This window comes from Mustela putorius, unplaced genomic scaffold, assembly GCF_011764305.1.
Source record: "Mustela putorius furo isolate JIRA1106 unplaced genomic scaffold, ASM1176430v1.1 tig00000785_pilon_pilon_pilon, whole genome shotgun sequence".
Lineage (NCBI taxonomy): Eukaryota > Metazoa > Chordata > Mammalia > Carnivora > Mustelidae > Mustela > Mustela putorius.
The window spans coordinates 9,870,210-9,889,452 of NW_025421480.1; the positions used below are offsets into that span (position 1 = coordinate 9,870,210).

The following is a 19,243-nucleotide window of genomic DNA, read 5'->3' on the forward strand; positions in this document are numbered from 1 at the left end:
GACTACATCTTTGTAACACACCTTGAAATCTGGAATTGTGATGCCTCCAGTTTAGTTTTTCTTTTTCAGAATTGCTTTTGTTATTCGGGGTCTTTTGTGGTTCCATATACATTTTAAGACTGAGCTCTGTGAAAAAATGCTGGTGATATTTTGATAGGGATTGCATTAAATGTGTAGATTGCTTTCTGTAGTAGGACATTTTAACAATGGTTGTTCTTATAGTCCATAAGCATGGAATGCTTTTACATTTCTTTGTGTCCTCTTCAATTTCTTTCATAAGTGTTATGTAGTTTTCAGAGTACAGATACTTTACCTCTTTAGTTAGGTTTATAACTAGGTATCTTACTGTTTTTGGTGCAATTGTAAATGGGACTGATTGGAGTATAGAAGCGCAACACATTTCTGCACATTAATTTTATATCTTGCAACTTTGCTGAATTCATGTATTAGTTCTAGCAGGTTTTTTGTTGTTGTTGGTGGTGGTGGTGGTGTTTTGGGTTTTCTATGTAAAGTATCATATCATCTGCAAATAATGAAAGTTTGACTTCTTTCTTGCCAGTTTGGATGCCTTTTCTTTTTGTCATCTCATTGCTGAGGCTAAGACTTCCGGTACCATGTTAAATAGTAATGGTGAGAGTGGACATCCTTGTGTTGTTCCTGACTGTAAGGGAAAGGCTGTCAGTTTTTCCCCACTGAGGATGATATTAGCTGTGTGTCTTTGTATATGGCCTTTATGATGTTGAGGTATGTTCTGTCTGACCCTACCTTGTTGAGGGTTTTTATCAAGAAAGGCTATTGTATTTTGTCAAATACGTTTTATGCATCTATTGAGAGAATTGTAATGATCTTATCCTTTCTTTTATTAATGTGGTATATCATGTTGATTGATTTGGAACTATTGAACTACCCCTCCAGCCCACAAATAAATCCCACTTGATTGTGGTGTGTAATTCTTTTAATGTACTGTTGAATTCAGTTTGCTAGTATCTTGCTAAGAATTTCGGCATCCATGTTCATCAGGGATATTGACCTGTAATTCTCCTTTTTGGTGAGGTCTTTGGTTTTAGAATCAAGGCCATGCTGACTTTGTAGAATGAGTTTGTAAGTTTTCTGCCATTTCTCTTTTTTGGAGCAGTTTGAGAAGAATAGGTATTAACTCTTCTTAAATGTCTGGTAGAATTCCACTGGGAAACCCATCTCGCCCTGGATGTTTTTTGTTGGGAGATTTTTGACTACTGATTTGATTTCTTTGCTGGTTTTGGGTCTGTTTAAATTTTTCTATATCTTCCTGTTTCAGTTTTGGTAGTTTGTAGGTTTCTGAGACTTTGCCGTTTCTTCCAGGTTGCCCACTTAGTTGGCATATAATTTCTCTTAGTATTCTCTCATAATTATTTGTATTTCTGTGGTGTTGGTTGTGATCTCTCCTCCTTCATTAATGATTTTTATCTATTTGGGTTCTTTCTTTTTTTGATAAGTCTGGCTAGGGGTTTATCAATTTTATTAATTCTTTCGATAAACAGCTCTTAGTTTCTTAGCTCTTAGTTTCATTAATCCGTTCTTTTTTGTTTGTTTCTATATCCTTTTTTCTGTTCTAATCTATATTAATAATTTCCCCTCTTCTGCTGGCTTTAGGATTTATTTGCTGTTCCTTTAGGTGCAAGGTTAGATTGTGTATTTGAGACTTTTCTTGCATTATAGTCTTAGGACTGCCTTTGCTGCATCCCAAAGGTTTTGGACTGTCATGTTTCATTTTCATTCAATTCCTTTTTTTTTTTCCTTTCTTTCTTTTTTTTTTTTTTAATTTATTCTCTGATTTCCTGGTTAACCGTTCATTCTTTAGTAGAATGTTCTTTAACTTCCATATATTTGTAATTTTTCCAAATTTTTTCTTGTGGTTGACTTCAAGCTTCATACTGTTGTGGTCTGAAAATATGCATGGTATGATGTCAGTCTTTTTGTACTTGCTGAGGCCTGATTTATGACCTAGCATGTGATCTATTCTGGAGAATGTCCATGTACACTTGAATCTGTATTTGTGTATTCTGCTTTAGGATGAAATGCTCTGAATATATCTGTAAAGTCCATCTAGGTCCAGTAGGTCATTCAAGCCCATTGTTTCCTTCCTGATTTTCTCTTTAGATGATCTGTCCATTGGTGTCAGTGGGGTGTTAAGGTCCCTACTATTATTGTATTATTATCAGTGAGTTTCTTTATGTTTATTATTAATTATTAATTTATATATTTGGGTGCTCCCAAGTTGGGGGTGTAAATATTTACAATTATTAGATCTTCTTGATGGATAAAGCCCTTTATTATGATACAGTACCCCTGTAGTACATTTCTATAGCTCTTGTCTTTGTTTTAAAATGTAGTTTGTCTGATATAATTATATATATGTGTGTGTGTGTGTATTTCTTTTGAAATATATATACTTCTTTTGATGTCCATTAGCAATGCTAAATGGTTCCCATCCCCTCACTTTCAGTCTGCAGGTGACTGTAAGTCTAAAATGAGTCTCTCGTAGGCCGCATATAGATGGATCTTATTTTATTATCCATTCTGATACCTTTGTCTTTTGATTGGAGCATTTAGTCTGGTCACATTCATTATTGAAAGATATGAATTTAATGCCTTTGTGTTACCTGTAGAGTTGATGTTTCTGGTGATATTCTCTGGTCCTTTGTAGTCTTTGTTGCTTTTGGTCTTTTTTTCCTCCAGTCAGAGTCCTCAAAATTTCTCGCAGTCCTGGTTTAAGTGATCACAAACACCTTCAGTTTTTGTTTGTTTGGGAAACTCTTTATCTCTCTATTCTGAATGACAGTCTAACTGGACAAAGAATTCTTGGCTGCATATTTTTCCCATTCAGCACGCTGAATATTTTCTTTCACTTCTTTCTGGCCTGCCAAATTACTATGGACAAATCTGCAGACAGATCTGTCTTCCCCTGTAGGTTAAGTACTTCCCCCCACCTTGCCGCTTTCAGGATTCTTGCCTTATCTGAATATTTTGTGAATTTGACTATGATATGCCTTGGCGATAGTAGGCTTTTGTTGAATTTATTGGAAATTTTCTGTGCTTCTTGCATTTTTATATGTGTGTCACTCCCCAGATTAGAGAAGTTTTCAGCTCTAATTTGTTCAAGTAAATCTTCTGACCCCCTTTTTCTCTCTTCTTCTGGGATTCCTGTGATATGAATGTTATTACGTTTTAATAAGTTGCTGAGTTCCCTAAGTTTACCTTTGTGGTCAGTTACCTTTCTTTCCCTATTTTTTTCAGCTTCATTATTTTCCATAATTTTATCATCTGATTCACTCCTCTGCTTTGTCTGGCCTTCTTTTTATGACTAGCATTTGGGACTGCATCTTGGTTATAGCATTTTTTTTTTTCTGGTTACAGCATTTTTAATTTTCTCCTGACTAGATTTTATTTTTTTAAATTTCTGCACGAAGGGATTCTTCTTGTTTTCTATGCTATTTTTGAGCTCAGCTAGTATTCTTATAATCGTTTTAAATTCTAGTTCAGACATCTTTCTTCTATCTGTATTGATTTAATCTTTGACTGTAGTTGTACTTCCTGTTCTTTGTGTGAATTTCTCCATTTTGTCATTTTGTCCAGAAAAGAAAAGAAGAAAGAAAATAAAGGCAAAAACTAAAATAGAGAAATCCAAAGAAGAAACAAACCCCAAACAAACCCAGAACAACAACAACAAAAAACTAGATCCTGGGTGTGTTTTGGTCTGCTTGTTAAAAGCTTCTAAATCCCCCTCCCCCCAAAAAAGAGAGAGAAAGGAGAAGAAACAAAATTTAAAAAATATAAGTATATATATAGAAGTTTAAACATAAAAAATGAATTAAAAATAATAAATGAAAAATGATAAATAAAAAGTAAGTAAAAAGGAAGATGGATCCCACTTCCCCTAGAGCTGAAACTTTGTAGCCTTTTAGGATCAATAAACTATTTGTGGTCTTCTGGGGGAGGGGTCTTCTGAGCAGATTCTCAAGCGGACTTGTTTCAGTCAGAATGGACCTGCGAGGTGCAGGGAGGTGGGGCTTGGTGTATGCGACTCTGGAATCCACTACGTGGCGCTATTTTTGCTCTCTGAAGCCTTTCAGAGCACATGGATGGGATGAATATGGTGTGCCCAGCTCTCTAGTTCTGAAGTTGAAAGTTTGACCCCAGACTCTTCAGTGAGCCTTCACAGAAGAGCAGTCACTCTTCTTGTGTCTCTAGTTTCCATCTGAACCTTGCATTCACCCTGCCTGTGTCTGAGCTATTTTTGGTCTCAGGCATGTGATTGAGTTTCAGGACTCCAAATTTTAGGGACTTCTGGGATATCAACCTGTGCTGTTCCTCTGGTGAGGGACTCACTGAGCTTTTGCTATTTCCGTGGGCCCCAAGAAAAGGGGTTGCAGGATCATGCAGTAGTTCACAGTTAATGGCAAAACAAAACAGTAGGTGGGCACCAGGACCTGCTGCTCCCAGCCAACTTTCCTGCTTCTGTGCCTGGCAACAGTGCAGCTTGTTGGCACCACCCATTCTTCTTGTGATCCAGGAGATCCTCAGACCGTGCTGTCACTCCTGGGGCTCTGTTGGGCTTTGCCACTTGAGTTCTTTTAAGCCAGGCATGTCCCCCACAGTAGTAGACTTCTAAAAGTTCAGATTTTGGGTTCCCTGGGTTGTAATACTTGGTAGTCTCAGTAAGCAGGCTCCCTCTGTGTGGCCATATCCACAGCTATATCTCCTTCAACTTTCCACACTTCTTACCTTCCAAAAGGTTGTTGCTTTTCTACTTTTCTACTTGTAGACTTGCGTTTTTGTTCTCTCAGTTGTCTAGTCGATTTCTTGGGTGTTCAGAATGATTTGCTAACTATCTTTGTTCAAGGGATGAGACAAGCTTAGGGTACACCTACTCCTCTGCCATTTAACTCCTCTCCTGAAAAGCTCCTGAGTAGTGCTTCTTAGTAATATGTGTGTAGAAAATGGTTTTGAATTAAGTAATCCTCAGTAAGATTGTTTTATTTGAGGGATGAAGTTGCTTGCATCATGTATGTAGTAGATTGAAGGGCCTGTGATCAACCAGTCATATATTCTTTTCAGGAACATGTCTTCAGAGAACTTAAAAAAAAAAAAAACAAAAAAAAAACTTCTTTTTTTTTTCCCCCAAGTATGTATTTGTTTTTGAGGGAGAGTGCATGAGTGGGAGGGGCAGAGGGAGAGGGAAAGAGAATCTCAAGCAGACTCCTCGCTGAGCATGGAGCCCAGTGAGGTGTTTGATACACGACCCTGAGATCATGAGCTGAGGTGAAATTGGAGTCCACTGTTAACTAGCTGTGCCACCCATGTGCCCCTCAGAGAACTTTTTTTTCTTCTGGTGAATAATGACTAGTAATGATTTATTTTGTCCCAAAAGTTGTTCATAGTTCAATTTTTCATGACCAGTTGTTTTCATCTAACTCGATCACTGAAATTAAAGGTATATCATCAGGTTTAGTTAAAGACATCATAGTTTCTCAGATTTGAAAAAATACTCAATTGTGAAAAAATTCTGGTCAAATAACTCAATTTTTGAGCTAATCATATTTATTAACATAAATATTGATTGATTCACATTGTACAAACTAAAAAAAATTTATTAGAAGTTTTTCCTGTGAATATATATAGCGTATAAGACTTTTTGTACAATTCAAAAGATGATAATAAAATGAACATCTCTTTGTCCTTTGAGCCAGCTTAAGAAATGGGATATTAACAGGATCTTAGAAACACCTGTGTGTCAGTGTATTTCTCTTTTTTCTCCAGAATAAATCATACAATGAAATTCCTTGCTTTTCTTCATAGATATATCACTTTGATAAATTCCTATAGAAGATTATTTATTTTTGCCTGTTTTTGAACAGTAGGTAAAGGAAATCATACTGTATGTTTTTGCGACTTCTTTCTTAGGTAGTGTGTTTTTGAGGTTGCTTATGTTAACCTTAAAAATAGTTATTTTACCAGCAAAAAAAAAAATAACAGAATTGCTATTTGAGGTATGCAAATTATGGCAAAACCATAGATAAATCCAGCAAACAAAGGAGAGGAACAATATTTTATGGCTAATAAGGAGGAAGTTGAGAGTTGTTTTGAACAAAAATCTTTTTTGAAGCAAATCAGGAGTTCAGGGTGATAGTGGTTTCTCCCTGGCTGAGCTGCAGGGGCGGTCATTTCTTGTAGGAGATGCAGTACTCATCTTTTCCTGTTGGGGACCTGTAATTCATGATTTGAGTTTTTCTTTTGGGGTCTGTAATTGGCAGTTCTTCCTGTAATTGATACTGAGTGGGACAGCTCCCCCTTCCAGCCTTTCCTTCTTTTCTTCCCCACTTTTTCAGTCACGTTATTTTCTTAATTTAAAATCAACTAAATTAACATATACTGTATTATCTTTTTCAGAGTTAGAATTTAGTGATTCATCAGTTGCACTTAATACCCAGTGCTCATTACACCACATGCCTTCCTGAATGCCCATCACCCATTTACCCTGTCCCCCCGATCCAGCTCCCCTCCACCAACCCTTAGTTTGTTTCCTACAGTTAAGAGTCTCTTATAGTTTGTCTCCCTTTCAGTTTCATCTTATTTTTCCTTCCTTTCCCATGTGTTCATCTGTTTTGTTTCTTAAATTCCACATATGAGTGAAATCATACATTTATCTTTCTCTGACTTATTTCACTTAGCCTAATACCCTCTAGTTCCATTCACATTGTTGCAAATGGCAAGATTTCATCCTTTTTGATGGCTGAGTGATAGTCCATATTTCTTTGTACCACATCGTCTTTATCCATTCATCCATCGATGGACTTCTGGGCTCTTTCCATATTTTGACTGTTGTTGATGTTGCTGCTGTAAACATTGGAGTGCATGTGCCCCTTTGAATCACTATGTTTATATTCTTTGGATAAATACCTAATAGGGCGATTTCTGGGTCATAGGGTAGCTCTATTTTTAACTTTTTGAGGCCTCTCCATACTGCATACCAGTGTGCATTACCACCAACAGTGTAAGAAGGTTCCCCTTTATCTGTATCCTCACTAGCATCTTTTCTTTACTGACTTGTTAATTTTTGCCTTTCTGACTAGTGTGACCAGCCTCCCCTTCTGCATCCAGAATTCACTGTAGTGAGGTTTCCCTTTATTAATTTTCACTTAAAATAGCTATGTTTCATTTATTTTCACTTCCTTTTATTACTTGGATGTATGAATGAACCAGTTTATTTATCTTCATGTAGATGGACATTTGTTTGCAGGTTTTCATTATTATGGATAATGCTGAATAATATGGTCTTCCAGTTGCATACATGAGGGTTTCTCTACGTGCTATTATATGTTGAAGATGGAATCTCTGGATAGCAGGATATGCGTATATTCCATTGAAATAGCTAAATGGGAAACTTAAATATAGTGCTTGTATTCATTTACATTCCCACTAGCAGTGGACAAGATATTATTCCTCCCAACACTTGTTTTTTTCTGATTATTTAATTTTTGCCAGTCAGATGTATGTGAAATTGTAGCTCATCGTGGTTTTAGGTACAGTTGTTCAGTTGCTATTGAGTTGGCTGTCTGTTGATATATTTATGGGCCATTGGAAACAAACCAATTGAAAAATTGTGTATTTCATAGAGAAGTACACAATTTTTCAATTGGTTTGTTTTACTTATTTTTTTCATTTTAAAATTTTTATTGAAATTCTAGTTAGTTAACATACGGTACAATATTGGTTTTTAGAGTAGAATTTAGTGATTCGTCACTTAAATACAACACAGCGCTCATCATAACAAGTGGTTTGTTTCTTTTAAATAAATTGGTAGATGGGCATGTAAGAGATGCAGTACTTATCTATTCCTGTTGGGGCCTATAATTCATGATTTCTTTCTCAAGTTTTTCTTTTGGGGTCTGTAACTGACAGCTAATGTTTTTTCTTTTGGGGTCTGTAATTGGCAGCTCTTTGTGTAATTGACACTCAGTGATATGGTTACCAATCCATTTCCAGTTATATGTGTCACAGTTAAATTACTTCTAGTTAGTGTCTTGCTTTTATGGTGACTTTTGATGAAAAAAATTTTTCTTAAAGGTTTATTTATTTTGAGTGAGAGAAAAAGGGAGCACATGTGTGAGTGAGCACGGATGGGAAAGGGCAGAGGGAGAGAAGTCTTAAGCAGACTCTCTGCTGACCTTGGAGCCTGACTTGGGGCTTGGTCTCATGAAGCTGAGATCACAACTTGAGCTGAAAGCAAGAGCTGGACTCTTACCTGATTGTGCCATGCATGTGCCCAGATTAAAAAATTATTAATTGTCAAATTTATTAATTTTTAAAATAAACTAAACTTTATCTTTGTTAAAAAATTCTTCTCCAACCCAAAGTCCTAGTGTCCTGTATATTGTCTTGTAAACAACCTGGAATGACTTTGTATATTGTGTGAAATACTATTCCAATTGCATTCCTTTCCTGAATATAACCATTGTCATGTGTTAAATAGTCCATTCTTTTCCCACCATTGTACTGTGCCAGTACTATTATAAATTATATCCATATGTGTATGAGTTGCTTCTGGGCTCTCTGTTTGGCCAGTTTGCCCATCTTCTTGCCAACACATACTATTTTAATTACCCTAGTTTTATTATAAGTCTTGGTTTGTTAATAGTGCAAGTCTTCGTCCTTTTTCTATCATGTTTTTTGTTTTTGTTTTTGTCAAAAGTATCTTGATTATTCTTGGTTTCTTCATTCATCCTTGTAAATTTTAGAACTCGCTTGTCAGGTTCATGAAAACCCCGAGTTGGATTTTGATTGTAATTACATTAAATTGCAAATATTTTGGGGTGAATTGACCTTTTAACGATACTGTGCCCTTCTGTCCGAGTACTTTTTGTTTGGGACTTGAACATTTTCCAGGAAGTATTTATAGTATATTAAGTATATATATTTGTAGTATATTAACTATTTGTAGTGTATTTGTAGTATATTAAGGGAAGTAATGTAGCATATATTTGTAGTATAGTATATGCATCTTTTGGTAGATTTATTGATAGGTCCTTTTAAAAGTGCCATCATAAATATCTTTCTAGATAATTTCACAAAAATGTTTTTGATGTATAGGAATGAAATTGAGTTCTGCATAATATTTCTGTCCAGCAGCTTGCTTGATTCAGTCATTGTAGGCATGAGGCATATTGCTTTTTTTGTGGGTTTTTCCCCCTTGTGCTGTACTTTTCATCTCCATGATGTACTTATTTTATACTGGAAGTTTGTGCCTCTTAATCTCCTTCACCTATTTTGCCCATCCTCTCATCCACTCCTGGCAACTACCAGTCGGTTCTCTGTAATTAAGAGAGTGTTTTGTTTTTTGTTTTTTGTTTTTCCCGAGGGTGGTTATGTATTTGAAATAATTTATTTGCATTCAGAGTAGAGAATTCACTAAAGAATATTATCTATCTATACATTATTTCATTTTGAAGCACATTTTTATGGAAGATGAATTTTAATACATAAATTTCTTAAGAAATTTTTTTTAGTGTAGTTGACACAAATGTTAACATTTGTTTCAGGTGACAACTTGCTGATTCAACTTCTCTTCATGTTATGCTGGGTTCACCATAAGTGTAGCTGTCATTTGTCACCATAGAACACTATTAAAATATCATTGGCTATATTTGCTATGTTGTGTCTTTTATTCCCATAACTTACTGATTCCATAGCTGTAAGTTGTATCTTTGCTCCCCTTCACCAATCTTCACCATCCCCCACTCCCTTCCCCACTGGTAATGATCAGTTTGTTCTCTGTATTTACAGGTCAGATTTTGCTTTTTGTTTGTTTATTCATTTGTTTTGTTTTTTGATTCCATATATGAGTGAAATAATTTTCTATTTGTCTTTCTCTGACTTATTTCACCTAGCATAGTACCCACTAGGTTCATTCATGTTTTTTTTTTAATTTTATAATTTTTTATTTTTTATAAACATATATTTTTAAGCCCAGGGGTACAGGTCTGTGAATCACCAGGTTTACACACTTCACAGCACTCACCAAAGCACATACCCTCCCCGATGTCCATAATCCCACCCCCTTCCCCCAAACCCCCTCCCCCCAGCAACCCTCAGTTTGTTTTGTGAGATTAAGAGTCACTTATGGTTTGTCTCCCTCCCAATCCCATCTTGTTTCATTGATTCTTCTCCTACCCACTTAAGCCCCCATGTTGCATCACCACTTCCTCATATCAGGGAGATCATATGATAGTTGTCTTTCTCTGCTTGACTTATTTCGCTAAGCATGATACGCTCTAGTTCCATCCATGTTGTCGCAAATGGCAAGATTTCATTTCTTTTGATGGCTGCATAGTATTCCATTGTGTATATATACCACATCTTATTTATCCATTCATCTGTTGATGGACATCTAGGTTCTTTCCATAGTTTGGCTATTGTGGACATTGCTGCTATAAACATTCGGGTGCACGTGCCCCTTTGGATCACTACGTTTGTATCTTTAGGGTAAATACCCAATAGTGCAATTGCTGGGTCATAGGGCAGTTCTATTTTCAACTTTTTGAGGAACCTCCATGCAGGTTCATTCATGTTTTTACACATGGCAAGAGTTTATTCTTTTTATGGCTGTGTAATATTCCCCCCCCCCCCCACAGACACATACACACACACCACATCATTAACCATTCATCTGTCAGTGGACACTTGGGTTACTTTCATATCTTAGCTATTGTAAATAATGCTGCAGTTAGCATAGGGATGCATATATCTTTTTGAATTAGTGTTTTTATGTTCTGTGGATAAATAGTAATGGAGTTACTGGATCATATAATATTTCTATTTTTGATTTTTTGAGGAACCTACATATTTTCCAAAGCTGTTGCACTAATTTGCACTTCCACCAACAGTGCACAAGGGTTCCTTTTCTCCACATCTTTACCAATACTTGTTACTTCTTCTCTTTTTAATAGTAGCCACTCTGCCAGGTGTGGAGTGGTATCTCACTGTGGTTTTGATTTGCTTGTGGGGTTTTCTATGTAGATAATTACATCATCTGTGCATAATAACAGCTTCCTTCCTTTTCAATCCTTATTTTTATTATTTCTTTTCTTACTGTACTGACTGTATCATTATTAAACTGTTTAGTAGGAGTGACAATAATGATAGTTTTAATAGAAGATGTCCTTATTTGCCTCTTGATTTTAAGGAGAATATTTTTAATATTTTTCTTTAAAGTGTTAAGTTTGCTATTCTGCTGCTGCTGTTGTAGCTATCAGTTATCAGGCCATGGAAGTTTCTTTTGTTTCTCTTTTGTTTAAAGTGTAGTTTTTATTTGAATCTCCCTGATGGCTAATGATGATGAACATTTTTTCATGTGTCTGTTAGCCATTTGTATGTCTTCTTTGGAGAAGTCTCTTTCATGTCTCTGCCCATATTTTGATGTGATTATCTGTTTTGTGTGTGTTGAGTTTGAGGAGTTCTTTGTATATCTTGGATATCAGCCCTTTGTCTGTACTGTCATTTGCGAATATCTTCTCCCATTCTGTGGGTTGCCTCTTCATTTTGTTGACTGTTTCCTTTGCTGTGCAGAATCTTCTGATTTTTTTTTTAAGGTTTTATTTATTTATTTGACAGAGATCATAGTAGGCAGAGAGGCAGGCAGAGAGAGGAGGATGAGCAGAGAGCTGAGCAGAGAGCCCGACGTGGGGCTCGAACCCAGAACCCTGAGCAGAAGGCAGAGGCCTTAACCCACTGAGCCACCCAGGTGCCCCCAAAAGCTTCTGATCTTGATGAAGTCCCAAAAGTTCATTTTTGCTTTTGTCTCCTTTGCCTTTGGAGACATACCTTGAAAGAAACTGCTGTCGCCAGTGTTGAAGAGGTTACTGCCTATGTTCTCCTCTAGGATTCTGATGGATTCCTGCCTCATGTTGAGGTCTTTTACCCATTTCAAGTTCATCATCATTAGCCATCAGGGAGATTCAAATCAAAACCACATTGTGATACCACCCTATATCAGTTAGAATGGCCAAAATTAACAAGACCGAAAACAACATGCATTGAAGAGGATGTGGAGAAAGGATAACCCTCTTACACTGTTGGTGGGATTGCAAGTTGGTGCAGTTACTTTGGAAAACAGTGTGGAGATTCCTTAAGAAATTAAAAATAGAACTTCCCTATGACCCTGCAATTGCACTATTGGGTGTTTACCCCAAAGATACAGATACAGTGAAAAGAAGGGCCATATGTACCCCAGTGTTCATAGCAGTAATGGCCATAGTTGCCAAACTAGTGGAAAGAACCAAGATGCCCTTCAATAGACGAATGGATAAAGAAGATGTGGTCCATATATACTATGGAGTGTTATGCCTCCATCAGAAAGGATGAATACCCAACTTTTGTATCAACATGGATGGGACTGGAGGAGATTATGCTGATATGCTGAATGAAATAAGTCAAGCAGAGAGAGTCAATTATCATGGTTTCACTTACTTGTGGAGCATAAGGAATAACATGGAGGACATGGGGAGATGGAGAGGAGAGGTAAGTTGGGGGAAATTGGAGAGAGAGATGAACCATGAGAGATGGTGGACTCTAAGAAACAAACTGAGAGTTTTGGAGGGGAGGGAGTAGGGAGGGTGAGCCGGTGGTGGGTATTAAGGAGGGCACGTATTGCATGGATCACTGGGTGTGGTGCATAAACAATGAATTCTGGAACACTGAAAAGGAAATTTTAAAAAATTGCTAAAAAAGGTGTAGTTTTTAAAAAATCGCATGAATGCTTGTATAATTTTATTGATCTGTGTTTGTATATAGAAATATTCCTTTCTTTCTTTAAAGATTTTATTTATTTTTTTGTTAGAGAGCGTGAGCACAGGCAGACAGAGTGGTAGGCAGAGGCAGAGGGAAAGCAGGCTCCCGGCCGAGCAAGGAGCCCAATGTGGGGCTCGATCCCAGGACGTTGGGATCATGACCTGAGCTGAAGGCAGCCGCTTAACCAACTGAGCCACCCAGGCGTCCCAGAAATATTTCTTAAAATATTGAATTTTTTTTCCAATTTGTTTATGTGCTAAATCACATTAATCAGTTTTCTAATATTAAAACAACTTTGCATTCTTGGGATAAACCCAACTTGGTCATGTTATTTTATTTATAAATTGCTAGATTAGTTGATAATTTGATGAGACCTTTTGCATCTGTATTTTTGATGAAATGGGTTAGCTTTCCCTCTTGATTTATTATTTGGAAAATTTCATTAAAATTGGAATTACCTCTTAATGTGTTTAGTTGAATTTGGAGGTAATGCTCTTCAGGATTGGTCTTTTTTTGTGGAAGATTTTTACACTAGTGATTCAGCTTATTAGATAGTTCATATTTTTAATTTTAAAAACACAGTTACTCATTCTAGGAATTTGTTTACTTCTATATTTTCCAATTTATTGGCATAAGCTTTTAATGATATTCTCTTACCACCCATTTAGTCTCAGCAGCATCTGAAGTTTTGTTCAGTTTCTCATTCCCAGTATAGATTTTTCTGTTTTTATTAGTTTTTTTTCAACAAACTGTCCTTTGGCCTTGTTGAGCCTTTGTATTCTATGCTTATTTTCAAGTTAATTAATTTTATTTATTTTGCTTTCTTATTTATTTTCTTCTACTTTGAGTTTATTTTTTTGGTCTAATACTTCATGGTCTCTTTAATACCTTAATTTTTAAGTTGTTCTTTACCCATGTAAATACTGAGAGTTCCCCCCTGCCCCAGTATATACTAGTTTAGTCTGCTTTTGTTATATAGTATTTTATTATTACTGTGTAGTTCTGAGTATTTTCTAATTTTTATTAATTTCTTCCTTAATATTGGTTTAGGATATCAGAACTTATGGTTTTTTCTGGTAACCTTTCTGTTATTGATTTCTAATTGTATTATACTCATATAATTTGGTTTTTATGTTCTCAGTACTTTGGAATTTTTTGGAGGCAGCTTTATGTCTTGGCATGTTGTCAAAATTTGTAGAAGTTCTGTGTGTATGTTTTTAAATGATATTCTCCAACTCATAGGTGGGGCATTACATGCATGGTGCTCATTTTTTTTTTTTTTTGTCTTTTTGGGTTATCAATTACTAAGAGTTACAGTAAAATATATGAAGGTGAGTTTGTTTCTTCTTTTATGTCTGTCAGTTTAGCTTTACGTATTTTGAGGTTATGTTGTTTGGTCCATACATGTTTAGAATCATTATGTTCTGGTTATACACCCCCCCCCCCTTTTTAAGCTCTGTGTATGGCTCCTTTAAATCCTTAGTCTACTAATGCATTTCCCCCTAATATCTCTTTTGCTTATTCTAACTTAGTTATTTCGTGGGAGGGGACGGGTTAATAGTAGCTTCTACTTTTTCTGAAATTTTGCATAAATTTGGGGAAGAACCTACTAAAACAAGAAAAAACTCACAGAATTTTATGGAGGGCCAGCAAATCTAAATATTATGTATTTGGAAGAATTACTGTAAAATATGCAAACTTCCAGCCGTATTCATAAGGAAAAACAATAAAAAAAGATACAAATATACAGTATTAGCATAGTTTTAAAAGGGCACAAAAATAAAAAAAAATTGTTATGTTCCTTAAAAAAAAAGACAAAAGAAAATTATTTTACTTTATCCCAGTAAATTTGAAAATTTCAGTGCAACATATGAATTTGTAGAAAAGTATAACATAGTTGTCACAAGAAGAAATAGAAAATATGAAAATGACAATAATATGAAAGTCAGCTATTAAAAGTCCACTGGAAAGATGTTTTCATTAACATGCTTTATCAGACCTTATAGTCAGAGTCTCCGCTTTCATCTTCTCTTTTTTTTTTTTTTTTTTTTAATATTTTTATTTATTTATTTGTCAGAGAGAGTAAGAATGTGAGCACAAGCAGGGAGAGAGTAGGCAGAGTGAGAAGCAGGCTCTCTACTGACAGCAGATTCTCAACGACTGAGCCACGCAGGCGCCCCTCTACTTTCATCTTCTAAAAGTTTTCTGGTTTTGTTTATCACCTTGAGATCTTTAAACAAACTGTATTTTGTGTAGACACTGAAAAAGGAGAGAAAGCTACTTAAACATACTTAATGAGGTTTATTGATCATTGGTCCCAAACCAGATGAAGACAGTGTAGAAAAAAAGATAATTGTAGATCAACATTGTTTATGAACACAGATATAAAATTTTAAAAGCAAAGCAATGACATCTGTGTATTAAATAAATTCATTACAACCAAGTATGATTTATATCAAGGTATATAAAGATGTTTCAAGTTTTAAAAATCTTAAGTAATATACTAAATTGAAAGAGTGAAATAGGAAACCAAATCCTCTTCATGGAGATTGTAATTAAGTCATATCAGCTATGTATGAGAATACCTGTTATTCATAATTCAAACACCCACAAACACTTGGTGGTTTCACTTTTTTTTTCTTTTTGCCGGAGGTTGGGGGGAGTTGGTGGTGGTGCGCATTTGATTGGTAAGTAATAGAATATTTCTAGTTTGTTTGTTTGCATTTCTCTGATTTCTTGTGAGTGCCATTTTCTGTTTATTAGCCATTTGTATTCACATGGAACATTTTAAATGGAAAAATAACACTTATTGCACAATTTGTTTACTTGAGGACAGGGACTATTTATCTTTTGTATCTCTAGCGTCTTATAAAATGGCTGGCATACAGCACAGGTATTAGAATGTACTTTGTGAGTGAATTGAGTAAATGATTAGTAAAACTATGAGCCTTCAGAAGAAATTTGTGGCTTAACTCATTTTTGAATGTCTAAAATAGAATACTTTTGCAGTGCCAAAGAAATGGGATTTTTACCAGCAGGTTTCAGAAAATAAAGAATAGATAGGATTGTTTGAAGTCTCCCATAAAACTTGGAAAACTCATAAAATCCTAATTACACATAATTGTGCCGTACTCATTTGTAGTGCTTTCAGGGAATATGCTACTGTATGGAAAAATGATTTTTTCTTTTGGCATACTATCATCCTTTGTATCTTTCCTAAAAGATCATTTTAGCAACCGTTTATGTACCTGAATTGTATAAATTTCATTTATAGAGAGAATTTCATTTAGTTTTAAAAAATAGTTTCTTCCCACCCCTTTCTCCCAACCCCCCTCACAGACCTGTACCCCTGGGGATAAAAATATATGTTTATAAAAAATAGTTTCTTTGAATCATTGAATACCCCATCAAAAACTAATGATGTACTATATGTTGGCTAATAGAATTTAAATTAAAAAAAAATTTTTTTCTTTTCCTGTTCTGCAGTAGTGTTTTAGGTGTTTGAAAATGCTCCATTTTTGACTTTTTAGATAAGTAGGATGTTACCTAAAAGAAGGTATATGTGGAATTACTCTAGATTACAAATAACTGTAGTTGTCTGTGATGAAATGCTGTTTTTGGATTTAGGGTCGGTAATGAGACAAAATTATGGAGCATATACTTTATTTGGGTTCAGGTTATTTGGAAGTCTTGAGGTAGGAGGAATATAAAGTGAGGTAGAAGCTGTATTTAAAGAACTGCTAAATGTTATGTTGTAGGCCGCTGTGTGTGATTTTTTTAGCTGTAGCTGGTAACTGGACCAGCACTAGACTCATACTGGCTGACTCCACATCTTTATTTTTATTTTATATATTCTGTACCTACTCACCTTAACCATGTATTCCTGAAACGCTGATACAGAAGCTGGGAAAGGGAGGGACACAGCCTCAGATTACTCCTAGATGGATAGATGACTAATCTTCCCTGTGGTTCCCTTATGTCCCACCTACAACCTTGCAAATAGTCTATTTGTCAATAAACTTTCCGCCAGTTATGATGTATTTCCATTTGGAACCCTGACTGGTACACAGTGGCCATAGTCTCACCAATTTGTCTAGTCTGGTTTGTTCAAAAACCAAGGTGCCTTAGTAATTTTTTCGAAGTGTTCACTTCATTTGGTGCCATTATTTTGTGTGTTTCCTTTTTCCTAGGATGAGCTCCTCCATACCTTCATTCAAATTTGATATTCCTTTGATCATCTTCTTACTTGTGTGAATTCCAAATAGCCAACCTCTATTTCCTTTCCTTATTATCTAAAACACCACAGAAGTCTCTACTAGACTGAGATATGCAGTGTGGAATACCCTTCTTCTTTTTTTTTTTTTTTTTTTTAAGATTATTTATTTATTTATTTGACAGAGATCACAAGTAGGCAGAGAGAGAGAGAGAGGAGGAAGCAGGCTCCCTGCTGAGCAGAGAGCCCGATATGGGGCTTGATCCCAGGACACAGGGATCATGACCTGAGCCTAAGGCAGAAGCTTAACCCACTGAGCCACCCAGGCGCCCCCCTTCTTTTCTAATCTAGTAGAGCTAAATACCTTCAGAACAAATCAATTTGTAAGGACTGCCTCGCCTGTTTCACTCTCCTAATGCTCAAATAAACATTACTCTTGCCCCATGGAGGGAAGGGGACGAGACCTGTATCTATAGACCCTTTAATCATATTACTCCTTTTTTTGTGAGACCGAAGAGGGACATGAAGGGAGGAAAGGAAGACAGGTTGACATTTCTCTCAGAGGCAGCAGAACATACACTGATTTTAAGATTTTTTAAAAATGTCAGTTTATCAGCTATTATTAATAGGGTGTCTGAATTCCTTGTATGGTATTCAAGGCCAATTACATTTTCCGCTTTCTGGGTCCATTTTCTTTGCCTTTCTTCTCAAAATTCTGTAACAGCAGTGGAATATTTATTGTCATCACCTCATGGTCATTTTCTTGCCTCTCTGCATTTGCTTATATTGCTCCCTGTGCCTGGAATGTCTACACTGCAAACCCAGGCAAAGTAGCAGAGTTCTACTTAGTCCTCAAGGTGCAGTTCTGTGTTATGTCATCTGTAAAGTATTAGTGTTCCATTTTCACCTATCTTGAAGCACTTTATATTTACCTCTCTTAGAAGTTTCATCCCACTGTTAAATTTTGTATGTGTGTCTACTGTCTGTCTGCCCTGAAGACTTAGAACTTCCTGAAGAAGGAAGGTATCATACTGTACTGATAATTGTTCAAACTCCGGTGAGTGCCACCATCTTTTATACAGTGTAGACTCTTGCTAATGGTGTTAAAAGGGTATATACATGAATGAGTGTGAAAGAAATCTGAATTTACGTGGTTGGAATTGCTGAAGCTCCTTCCATGAAATTTGCTTTTACTTCTTGGACATTTGTTGTTAAAATAATATGTCTAGCATTGAGTGTTAGAATTCTACGTGAAAATGAATTGACCTCCTTTGTACATTGCTCTTACTTTGCATTATTTCTTAGGTTGTTAGGTGTTTAAAAGTATGTTTATCACAAAAAATGCAATTTACATGCAAGAAATAAAGGAAATTGTTTTCTTATGGAAATTAAATGTATTTCTTCTTAATATAGTTTGATGGGATTATGAGGTATTTTGACTTCATTCTTAATTATCATTTGAATGTTTATTGCTTAAGAAATGCCATTATGTATATACCTAATTTAAGTAATTGATGTTCTTTTGTTTCAGCCAAACCATTTACTTCTAAAGTGAAACAGATGCGCCTACACAGAGAAGACTTTGAGATACTGAAGGTGATAGGTCGAGGAGCTTTTGGAGAGGTAAGAGATAAAGTTTTTATTAAAGTTCTGCTAATTGTTGTGGAAAAAATTTTATACAGTTTATGAGAGAATTTAACTGAAATATGATGTCCTTGCTATCATTATATGATCAATCAGAAAATATATTAGTGTTTGGATGAAATATTTCTACATGGAATTTTTTTCCAAGATGTTTTTCTTCACATGTCAGTGGAAGTTTCCTTGTGCCGGTACCACAGTCTTACATACTCTAGATTAAGAAGTCTCAATATCTGATACTGTAATTACTCCAGCTTCCTTCCTCTCCTCCTCTGTTCTTGGCCCTTGATATTTTCATAAAATTTTACACTGAATGTTTCAGTTTCGGAAATACTCTTAAAAATCCACACCCATACATCTACTTGAATTTTGATTAGGATTGCCCTGAAATAGGAGATTAATTTGTAGATAATTGATACTTAATGATACTGAATCAGCCACTTGATAAAGGAATGTGGTATTCTTTGTTATTTTAATTAGAATTGTTAAATTTCATTTTCTAGTTGTTTTTTTGCTAGTAATTAGAAATATCGTGGAGTTTTGTTTGCCTTCATACCTAGCAAC

The 19,243-nt window shown here is 35.6% G+C and overlaps 1 protein-coding gene across 16 annotated transcripts in view; it reads left to right on the plus strand.

The window, feature by feature from the left end:
- Positions 1-19,243, plus strand: part of CDC42BPA (CDC42 binding protein kinase alpha) — a 329,361-nt gene that overhangs the window by 51,664 nt on the left and 258,454 nt on the right. For all 16 annotated transcript variants that reach the window (XM_004756819.3, XM_004756823.3, XM_004756820.3 and 13 more), the window contains exon 2: positions 18,570-18,661. In XM_004756819.3, coding sequence (XP_004756876.2) covers positions 18,570-18,661 — 92 coding nt within the window. The remainder of the gene's footprint in view (positions 1-18,569; positions 18,662-19,243) is intronic.